The following is a 10,680-nucleotide window of genomic DNA, read 5'->3' as shown; positions in this document are numbered from 1 at the left end:
TGTGGCACAAAATGCAATAGCTTACTCTCCTGTGCTCATTTTCTTCAGCCATTTCCACAGACATACAGTATGTATTGCAATAGCGCATCGTCAATAGTTTAAAAAAAAACAACTGTTGAAGCAAGGCTTGACTGTTAAAAAAGCAGTTGTTGCTAACAGCTGCTGAGGTGTGTGTGTGTGTGTGTGTGTGTGTGTGTGTGTGTGTGTGTGTGTGTGTGTGTGTGTGCGTGTGTGTGTGTGTGTGTGTGTGTGTGTGTGTGTGTGTGTGCTTGCCTGTCTGTCTTTGTGTGTGAGTTCTCTAAGAGGTAGGGGGGGTGCAGTGCAGAGGGGGCAGCTGTCATATCAGACAAACTGTGTGCTTCCTAGATGCCCGTATAAGGACGAATGTCCCTCAAAACCATGACCCATTTAAGAGCAATCTGCTTTATCCTGATAAAGACCTGGTGATAAAGATGGGACTCTGCCAAAAAGTGCTTCCCTGACTTGAAGGGAGCTGTTGACAAAACACAGCACCGGTTTCACCCAACGGGATGTCTCTGACTCCTACATTTTGCTCAACAATGTGAAGCATTTCTTCCCTTTACTGAACAAGAGAGTCTGTTCCAAACAAACACTTATTGAAGCACACATTCCAGTATGTCTTGTTCTACGAGTGTGTAGTTTGTGTAAATGAAGAATAAATCAATCAGGCACTAACACACCTAAGCTTGTGTCTTACTGTTTGTACGTTTCTTGTGACTGTGAATGGATTTGTCGGCTGCGGTTTGTAAGCACAACATTCAAAGTTGGCCCCTCCTCCCTCGCTCGATATGGGCTGGGAGCTCTTCCCTGATTTAATTCCCTGAACAAAGGACTTTCACCTTGAGACCAATGTTCATGTTCCACGTGAAACCAAAAATCGGCATGGACTTATTCACCAGCGACTGTAGAGGAGCTTCATAGTTTGGCGCTGGGCTACTTGTGCGTTTAAAAAGTGACTGCAGGCCACATGATCATATGTGACAAGTTGGAAATGAGAACGGGTTGGATGCTCACCAGCTGGTGAAGGCCAATTCCCCAGATTCCCTCTTGTTTTGGAACAAGTTTTAAATGTGTTTTTATTGTTTGAAACTGCTACTTTTACTTAAGTAATGCTTCTTCCGTCACTAGCTATTGTTACAGGCCATCAGAGGGGACTGCATTCACTCACCATCTCTACTGCTACTAGAAAAAAAGTCTATGTGGAAGCTCCGCTGTGGCCAGAAGAACGACATCTAATCCATGCGTCCAACTTCAAGATCATCATATGCCTGTATTTCTTTCATAGTTGAATGTTGAATGTTGTTGCTTTAGGTTCCTGAATGACTGAGATCATCGAAGAGCTGAAATGATCAACAGAATAATTGTGATAATGGAAAGTCATTTTTCAAGCAAAAATGTACTTCTCGATTGTTGATGTTTTGCTTTTCTTCATCGTACAAAGAAGTGAACTGATCATCTGAACATTTGATGTTTCCTTGACCCCCTACAAGAACCTTCACCAGACATAAAACAGACTGTGATGATTCATCAGGAAATACAACCGAAACTTTATGAATAGTAGTTATCAGTTGGCAAAAACACATAAATGTGAAAGTAGCTCTCGGTTATGTAAACGCTTGAAATAGAAATAGACAAGAAGCTTACTAGTCTCCCTCTGAGGTACATTACCGCAAACTGAATATTTCAACGTGTTGATGGTGGTGGGGGGGTATTTACATTCTTATTGCACTCGCGGTGGCCTGATAGGGCTCCAGCATAGGGACGTTAGCACGGTGGGGGCAGTGTGAGGTGACGAATAAGGAGCCTGAGCTCGGGCTGCACTCTGTGGCGACATGCAGCCACTGGCAACTGCTACACTCCATTTCCCTAAAAGGCGACACTGGAGCCAATCAGAGCACAGCACACCTCCCGTTGCTCGGCGCACAGGCCGTCCCGGGGATCTGTCGTCTACTGGAGTCCTGGGCCTCAGCCCCCTCCTACACGCACCCCCTCTTACAATATTGCATCTCAGCTGTCTGACATGTTTTTGCACTCCCCCTTACCCCCTCTCTCTCCTTCCTCACACATGGAACGACACAAACTGTCACAGGCAGGTTCCCCTTAGACGGCTTCTTGCTCAGACAAAATCTCAGATTACCATCGCACCCTCCAACCACCCACCACAGTGCCCTGCTTGAGATTAGTTATCTTAACACTTCCTTAGCGACCTGAAGGGCAGCGCCAGGAAGCACGAGTGGGAGAAAGATGCTGCTAATAAGAGGAAACAACCTGAACCGATCCAGTTGATGATATTGCATGTTGAGGGGTCTCTCTGCCACATTTACTTTAAAGGGCATTAATTGATTCTAAAAGAATCGACACAAATAATTTAACACCTAAACTACAACTAAAATACAGCATACTAATGTGCAAACTATGTACAGTATATTTGTCTCAACCATCCATCCAGGCCAAAGTCATCTTGATACTTCCCACGACTCCTCCTTTCTGTCCATTGACGTTTATCTCTAAGGCAACATCTACCCAGTTTGATGGCGTCTGTGACACAGTATCCTCTTTACTGAACCATTTTGCTAAGCAGCACTTAATTTGGGCTTGTGTGAACTCCTGAGCCCGCCCACTGGCCCCCCAGCCTCAGGAGGCTGAGACATATTTAAGGACCACTTCGCGCCCTCGGCCCTTTGTCCCAGTGGAAACTCCAGTCTTGTGGTTACAACTTGGTGAGTCCTTTTTCAGTCTTCTTGCTTTTTTTTTTGGATCATAGGAATCAGGGAGGATGAGCAGACGCTGCCAGCTGTAGAACAGTTTACTGTCAAACCATGGATTTTTTTCTTCTACACTGTTTAAAATTGTTTCTGTGATCAAAGCTGATGTGTTGTTGGGAGGAGGATGAGGGCTGGGCATAAGAGAGGGGGAATCGTTTGAAAAGAGAAAACTAAAATTGGTGCTGAACAGTTAAGAGAATTATGGAAAAGTCTTTCAGATTTACAGTGACCTGCACTCTGCAGACGAGGAAAGACTCAGAGGTTTAGGATGCTGTGAGTGATGGGATGCTTGCTGTGAAGAGGCAGCATGAAGCTCAGACTCAATGTAGATACAACTAGTGGAAACATGTTAGGTTCCATCAATATTGAAATACTTCCAGATTAAATAGATAATGTTACATTTTATTCAATTGTACTCCCAAAATGAATCCAACATCTTGACTGCATAGCAGGGCTGGACCACTGTGAGGTTACCACTGATGACGCTCCACTGAAACCCACAGCAGTCAAAGTCTAGTCTGCTTATCCTGCTCAGGAGACTTAACATTGTATTTTATTTGTTTTCTCGGTGAGGATTTTCTGGTAAAAAGGACAATTGAAAGTATTTTTTTTCCTGCATTAATAACAGCTATTCAAATGTAGAGTGAAACACTATTGAAACCATAGAATACCAGTACCAGGTTTTGATTTTGGTGGAAGAAGAACCAAACTCATTATCTGCCATGAATGGCCTTGATTTGGAAAAGTTTATAAAACATTCAATAACATTGGCCCAGCGTATCAGAGTCAGTTTTGATGGAAAAACTTTGGAGGAGGCAGTATAAGTTTGATTTTCCTCGCATTTTCAGTTGTAACTCCTTTAGAGCTTTATCAAAGTACCATTCTGCTGCTTCATGGGCAGTATACAGGCTGATGTCCATGAAACCTTTACCTAGTATGCAACATAGCACTTCAAACTGAACGAGCTACTGTTGATCTGGATAGGGGAAGCATGCATGATGATGAGGGGAGATGGAGGATGCAGAGGGGATGCAGGCTGTGTCCAGAGATCCTGGAGGGATCAGGGCACATGGTCTGGCTCCTAACAGACGAGTCCCTATGTGGCGACAGCTGAGACGCAGGCCTCCTCCTGCCTCTTGTCAAAAGACACACCGCCTCAGCTGTTAACCGGCCCCGGCTTAACGATGAGATACAGAGGACGGGTTGTGGGAGCAGAGGAGGGTGACAAGGGTCCCGAAGCTGAAAATAGACCTGAGAGAGTGTGTGAGGGTGGGGGGGTGGACACATGTCCCGTTTTGGCTTTTCAGGCAGCTGTGAGACTCAGAGAGGAGATTAGAGCACTCAGACGTGTCTTCATACTTAACATAGTGCTGCATTGTTCCTCAGTATTGCCTGGTTTACATGAAATGAGACTTCAAATGGAAATATTACACATTCAAACATGACACTGGTTTCATCTCCTTAATTAATCACCTGGATTTACTGACAGTTTGCTCACAGCCTTGATCCAGACGGTGTCAGAAACTAATGTTGAGTCCGTGTTTCCATCCTCTGTCCATCCCTCGTGCAGAAGGCCAACCCAGAAAAGACCAAAAATGTGTGACGACGACGAGACCACCGCCCTAGTGTGCGACAATGGCTCTGGCCTGGTCAAGGCCGGGTTCGCCGGTGATGACGCCCCCCGTGCTGTCTTCCCTTCCATCGTTGGACGTCCCCGTCACCAGGTAGGAATACCAAAGGAGCCACAAGTCTCTGAAACACAAACATCTGAAAGCTGTGTCTGTAAGTGTCTATGTTTTCTGAGTGATGTTTGCGTTGCGCTCCCAGGGTGTGATGGTGGGTATGGGTCAGAAGGACAGCTATGTGGGAGACGAGGCCCAGAGCAAGCGTGGTATCCTGACTCTGAAGTACCCCATCGAGCACGGCATCATCACCAACTGGGACGACATGGAGAAGGTGAAGCAACACCACAATGCCTTTAGATGTTTCTTTTTATTCCTGATTAGAGCCCAGCTGTGAGTAAATTCGGTCCCTGACATATTCCTGTTTCACAGATCTGGCACCACACCTTCTACAATGAGCTCCGCGTGGCCCCAGAGGAGCATCCCACCCTGCTGACGGAGGCCCCCCTCAACCCCAAGGCCAACAGGGAAAAGATGACCCAGATCATGTTTGAGACCTTCAACGTCCCCGCCATGTACGTGGCTATTCAGGCCGTGCTGTCCCTGTACGCCTCCGGTCGTACCACCGGTGAGTCTCAAGCCAAGGACTTAAACTCTTTGAATGTGCCGATCTAAAACACACACGCTTTACGCGTCTGCTTCTGACAAACTGCTGCTTTTTGTGGGCAGGTATTGTGCTGGACTCTGGTGACGGTGTGACCCACAACGTGCCCATCTATGAGGGTTATGCTTTGCCCCACGCCATCATGCGTCTGGATCTGGCCGGTCGCGACCTGACTGACTACCTGATGAAGATCCTGACTGAACGTGGCTACTCCTTCGTCACCACTGGTAAAAAGGACCCAACAATTCACTGGAAACGAAAAATGGATAACCCATGAGATTAAAAGAGGTTTTCTTGAGGTTTATGTATATTAGTTTATCAGATTATTACTGTATTAAGTAAATATACTTAGTTTCCAATTCAATTCATGAAGAAGATATGCCTACACAAATCGAATTAGGAGATTACGGTAGAAAAAAAACCTCATAATAAATGGCATTGAATAAACTTATAGAAAATCAAACAATCTTTGGCTGGATGTTTCATAGTCAAGGCAACCTCAGAGGCGACGCAGCGCCAAGGCGTCAGACAAAGATGTGACGCACAACCCCATTTTATTACTCATGAACTACACTTTTTATTCGTAAGCATTTCACTGAACCCCCGGCTGCTGAGGTGAGCACAGAAAGCTGCTCCTAGATTACGTTGTCATGTTACCAATGTTGTCATGCGAGGTTAACCGAGTCCACTGTGATTGATATCCTCCCTGCAGCCGAGCGTGAGATCGTGCGCGACATCAAGGAGAAGCTGTGCTACGTCGCACTGGACTTTGAGAACGAGATGGCCACCGCCGCCTCCTCCTCCTCCCTGGAGAAGAGCTACGAGCTGCCCGACGGTCAGGTCATCACCATCGGCAACGAGCGTTTCCGCTGCCCAGAGACCCTTTTCCAGCCCTCCTTCATCGGTGAGTCACGACAGCTGCCAGCAGCACCCACACACTGTGAACACCCATGTGCAGTGAAACTACTGACTCAGGCATGATAAGCGTAGGCTACAATTTCAGCTTGACAATGACATAGCATATCATAATCATATATGTTCTTAAATTTCTATTTTTGATTGTTTTCTTTTTTTTTTTTACTTCAAAAGAGATCATACAAACATTTCATAGATGGTTTATAACAAACTACACTAGCTTTAAGCACGTATACATGGATATGAATCTGGAGGCCGGTGTATGAACAAACAATGAATGATAACACAGTAAGACAGTTTAATGAATATAAAATCTGTCTTCATAAGAGATGGTGTAAATGTTGACAAACGCTGTTTATTAATATGAACTTAAACCAAAAAAACACCTTATTTCACCATATAACTACATTATAGTGTGTTGCTAATGGTCTACAGCTAATAAATGCTAAATTAGGGGGTTACAAGTAAAACTGTGTTCATCTAGTTTTCTCTTTTTGAATTGTTTTGATTTATTCTACATTGTGGATTAATTTGCATCTTTTATTGTAAAGCACTTCATGTCTTAATGATGTTTTTGAAAGTCGCCGTCAACTCTCATTATACTTATTATTCATTTGTATTATTTCTGTAATTATTTACGTATTGGTACTCGTATCCTGTCAAGCTGATGAACTCTCCCTCCTCCTCTCACCTGCCCAGGCATGGAGTCCGCTGGTATCCATGAGACTGCATACAACAGCATCATGAAGTGCGACATTGACATCCGTAAGGACCTGTACGCCAACAATGTGCTGTCCGGTGGAACCACCATGTATCCTGGTATTGCTGACCGCATGCAGAAGGAGATCACCGCTCTGGCCCCCAGCACCATGAAGATCAAGGTGAGCCTTGTCCACCAGCACCGACTGGTCAAATCCAGTTGACGGGAAGTTTAAAATGGTGTATCGTGCCAACCTGTACCTCTGCTCCTCCCCGCAGATCATCGCTCCCCCCGAGAGGAAATACTCCGTCTGGATCGGCGGCTCCATCTTGGCTTCCCTGTCCACCTTCCAGCAGATGTGGATCAGCAAGCAGGAATACGATGAGGCGGGCCCCTCCATCGTGCACAGGAAGTGTTTCTAAAATTCCAACCAGCACCAAAACCAAAGAAAAAACCCTCTCCAACTGCACCAGCTCTCCCTCCTCATCCGTATTTCTACTGTGCCTTTTGCTGTATATACATGTTCTGTTGTAATAAAGATAGTTGCTTTTAACTGTAACAGTCTGGAGTCTTAACATACAGCTGCGAGCAGGTCCGTGAGCATTCAAGAAGTCCATAAGTCTGTTGACTAATATCTGATTTGATCATTTTAACTCTAAGCCGAACATAACTGATTCAAATGCTTTTTTTATAATCTGTGATTTCTGCTGAAATTGTTTAATTCAAGGATAAAAGTCCTGCAATGTTTGTATTAACTGTTTTGTGACAGCTTACACATTCAGTTGTCAATATATTTAGTGTGACTGGAGTTTTCACCCCTAAACAAAGCTTTCTCTTCTCTACGGACCCTTTAATTATAACACTAATTCACCAAAAAAGATAATTTAATAATTAATGCACTTTTTTTCAACATGTGAGATTAAAAAAAAAGGGATTTTAGTTCTCCACAAAAAAGAATCACAAACATTATTTTCTATAATATTATAAACAGTAAAGCCTCAGGTGAGTTAAATAATTAAGTAGTACTTTAAATAAACATCTCCCCTCATAGACATAAATGTGTCTTCAAGTGTTGCTGAAGTTTTGACCATTTAAGACTTTGTTTAGCAGGGACATCGTCTCAGTTTTATTCACAAAAGTGAACAATTATGATGAGATTGAGTGAGCTTACTTTGTCTTTTCTATTTATTGGGACATTGACATCAACACATTTCTTGTCTGTGATGTCAATATTCAGAATGGAGATAACATCAGAGGAAGTGAAAGTTATTTTGCAGTTGAAAGCTCATATCTACCACGTTCCCTATGTGCCCTGAACACAACACTTTCCCTTCCTTGTCACCTTAGCCACAGGTGATATGGATGAGTGTAATAAAGCCGGCCTCCTTCTTCCACCAGAGATATCACTAAGTGAGTGGAGGTGCTTGTGGTGTTTCAGTCAAAGCTTGGTGAACATTTCAGCATGAAGGTTACCGACAGTAACGTGATTCGGTTTCACCTTCAAGTTCTTTACGGGATTACCGTGAAGAGTTTAGAGAAGAAAAAAGAGCGAGTGTTCATCAGTGGGGCCAAGATCTTTGGTGTTCCTCTGGAGCATTTACAGCGTCAGTACATTCCTGAGTTTGGACTGGTGCCCTGGTGAGTACGAATGGCAGGATAAGGACATGTATTAAGTTAAACTGGGATGTCTGTTCCCAGAATTTACCTTTTTTTTTGTTGTTTTTAACATGTTGTGTCTTAGCTTTTTGGTGAACGCTTGTTCATTTCTGCTGGAGCGTCTTGGTACTGTTGGCCTGTTCAGAAAACCAGGCTCTCTTCCTCGCATTAAGACCCTCAGGGTAAGATCTTAACCTTTTGACCTTGCACTGATATCAGTTATACTGGAACAAAGGGCATCAGAACGATGGAGGTGGTTTGAGCAAACACTGCTGTGCATCTGACCTGCTGTGGCTTCATTGTGACAAAATACACATATTTGTTTTGTCCTTGCTTTGTGTGTCGCAGGCCAAGCTGAATAGAGGAGAGGGCTGTTTGGCCACAGCCCTCCCCTACGATGTTTCGACACTCATCAAACAGTTTTGCAGGGAGCTGCCGGAGCCTTTGTTCCCCTCTGAGCTTCACTCGGCGCTGCTCAAAGCCCAGACGCTCTCCAGCCCGCAGGACAGGGCCTCGGCCCTGCAGCTGCTGTCCTGTTTGATACCCGCCAGAAACTCCTCCTGTCTGCTTTACCTGTTTGACTTCCTCTCCAAAGTCTCCCAAAGGTTTGAGAGAACTTCACACTGTGGGGAAAATGAAACTCTTTGAGACGCTTTGAGTGTTCGGCGCACATGGAAGTGCATCAGTCTGCTTGCGTTTGTGCACACTGGAATAGATGAGCACCAGTGGGATGAAACTAAACTTGAATTTATTTTAGCATATGAGCTGCAGTTAGCCCAACAGATAAAACACATATTTGGTGGGTGTGCTGTCATTTTTCTTCGTGACTGCAGCCTGTTGTGAGGCCTTTGTCGTCACGGTCAGGTGTTGCAATACTTCAACACACAACCGAACAGCAATGTTGCTTTTACCTGATCAGTCTGCAGCAAAATTCAAATTTTTAATGTCAGAGAAAGAAATATTTAAAGCCACCATGGTTCTCAACTATTTGCGGTTGTAATCCCTCATCCGGATTATGTGTTGAGACATTGTGGAACTATGAGCAGTTCAAACAACAAATATTTTTGTCCCTTCTGACTATTTTATTTATCTTCAGACTCGTAAAGAGATTCAAGTAAACATTGTTTTCTTAAATGGCAAAAAACAGAGGCAGAAAGTGAAAAAAATAATACATTTGGTGCAATATGTTTTTTTCCTTGTGATCATCTTGGCTCTCCTCCGATTTATCAATAGTGGGTTAAATTAATAATTGGCTTAAAATTATTGTTTGTTTCCTTTCTTTTTTAATCCCTTTTTACAGGTTGAGCTCAAACTCCTGGATGTTTTTCAACTGGTGACATACAAATGAGTTAAATTGTGTTTTCCTCCTTGTTTCTGTTTGTATTGTTTGTCAGATGCGGCGAAAACTTGATGACCAGCTCCAACATAGCCACAGTCTTCGCTCCGTGTCTTTTGCCGCCTCCCAACAAGGCCGAGATGTCTGAAAGGAGACTTGAACTCCGAGTTCTTGTCCTTCGCACCTTCATTGAAAATCCTCAATTATTCGGTAACAAAAATCGGTCCTGACTTGTTTTTTTACATGAGGATGTTTGAACAGACTGGACATCTGCAACCTTTTAATCTCTCTATAGGTGTGATCCCTAAAGCTGTAATGGACAGTATGGAATTTCTCATTAATACCCATCTTCTGAAAGACACAAAGAGAGGTCGCAGGAAAATGCACAGTTTGAAAGGTAAATTGTTAGGCGACCAGAAAAATGAAATTGTATTATTGGCCTTTTCTCGACAAAATACTTAAATTAAATTTTCACAAACTCTTGCAGCGATGTGGACGGTGCCCTGGACTCAACGAAGGTCAAAGGACAGACCTCGAGTCTCTGAGCAGAGTCAGGAGTCCACGTCAGGAGGCAAAGTACCGCTCAGGAGGAGCCTCGGCCTCGAGACTTTCCCCAATATCCTGCTGTTCAGGACCTGTATGCCTTGTGAAGGTAAACGCGATATGAAAGAAACCGGTCCTGATGAACATGAATTAGAAGTTTCTTTCTAACCAAATGTTCCATCAAAATTGTTTCCAGAGCAAAGTTTCAGACCTGCAGCACCGTTGTTGGACGCTCCCAGCCCTGTTGGAATAGAGACGTGCTCGACCCCACAAAGACCAGAAAGGTACATTATAAATGCATCACAATTTATTTCACAGGATTAGACGCCGGGGACACCTCGTTGGTCACTTTTTTTTGTTTTCAGAGATCTGCGTTTGAGGTTCAGCAGCGGACCGCATGCTGACAGCGCTCCTGTGCTCACGGGTGTCGGGATGCTGCAGTTGACACCTTGGAGAAG

At 44.1% G+C, this 10,680-nt stretch overlaps 1 protein-coding gene across 1 annotated transcript; it reads left to right on the top strand.

The window, feature by feature from the left end:
- The first annotated feature begins 2,710 nt into the window (after positions 1 to 2,710).
- actc1a (actin alpha cardiac muscle 1a) lies at positions 2,711 to 7,227 on the top strand. Its single transcript, XM_068577076.1, has 8 exons — positions 2,711 to 2,741; positions 4,357 to 4,510; positions 4,614 to 4,742; positions 4,841 to 5,036; positions 5,138 to 5,299; positions 5,785 to 5,976; positions 6,687 to 6,868; positions 6,966 to 7,227. Exons 2-8 carry the CDS (start codon positions 4,382 to 4,384, stop codon positions 7,107 to 7,109), a joined length of 1,134 nt encoding a protein of 377 aa, XP_068433177.1. The 5' UTR covers positions 2,711 to 2,741; positions 4,357 to 4,381; the 3' UTR covers positions 7,110 to 7,227.
- Positions 7,228 to 10,680: the final 3,453 nt, after the last annotated feature.

Source organism: Clinocottus analis, unplaced genomic scaffold, assembly GCF_023055335.1.
Source record: "Clinocottus analis isolate CAN_PGR_092001 unplaced genomic scaffold, fCliAna1.0.p SCAF_15, whole genome shotgun sequence".
NCBI lineage: Eukaryota > Metazoa > Chordata > Actinopteri > Perciformes > Cottidae > Clinocottus > Clinocottus analis.
The sequence above is the reverse complement of the archived record's forward strand: the minus strand, read 5'-3'. Positions and strand labels throughout refer to the sequence as shown.

Coding starts and splice junctions, on each gene's coding strand:
- actc1a (XM_068577076.1), top strand. CDS start 4,382: ATGTGTGACGACGACGAGACCACCGCCCTAGTGTGCGACAATGGCTCT. Junction 4,511..4,613: donor TTGGACGTCCCCGTCACCAG/GTAGGAATACCA, acceptor TTGCGCTCCCAG/GGTGTGATGGTGGGTATGGG. Junction 5,300..5,784: donor CTACTCCTTCGTCACCACTG/GTAAAAAGGACC, acceptor TCCTCCCTGCAG/CCGAGCGTGAGATCGTGCGC.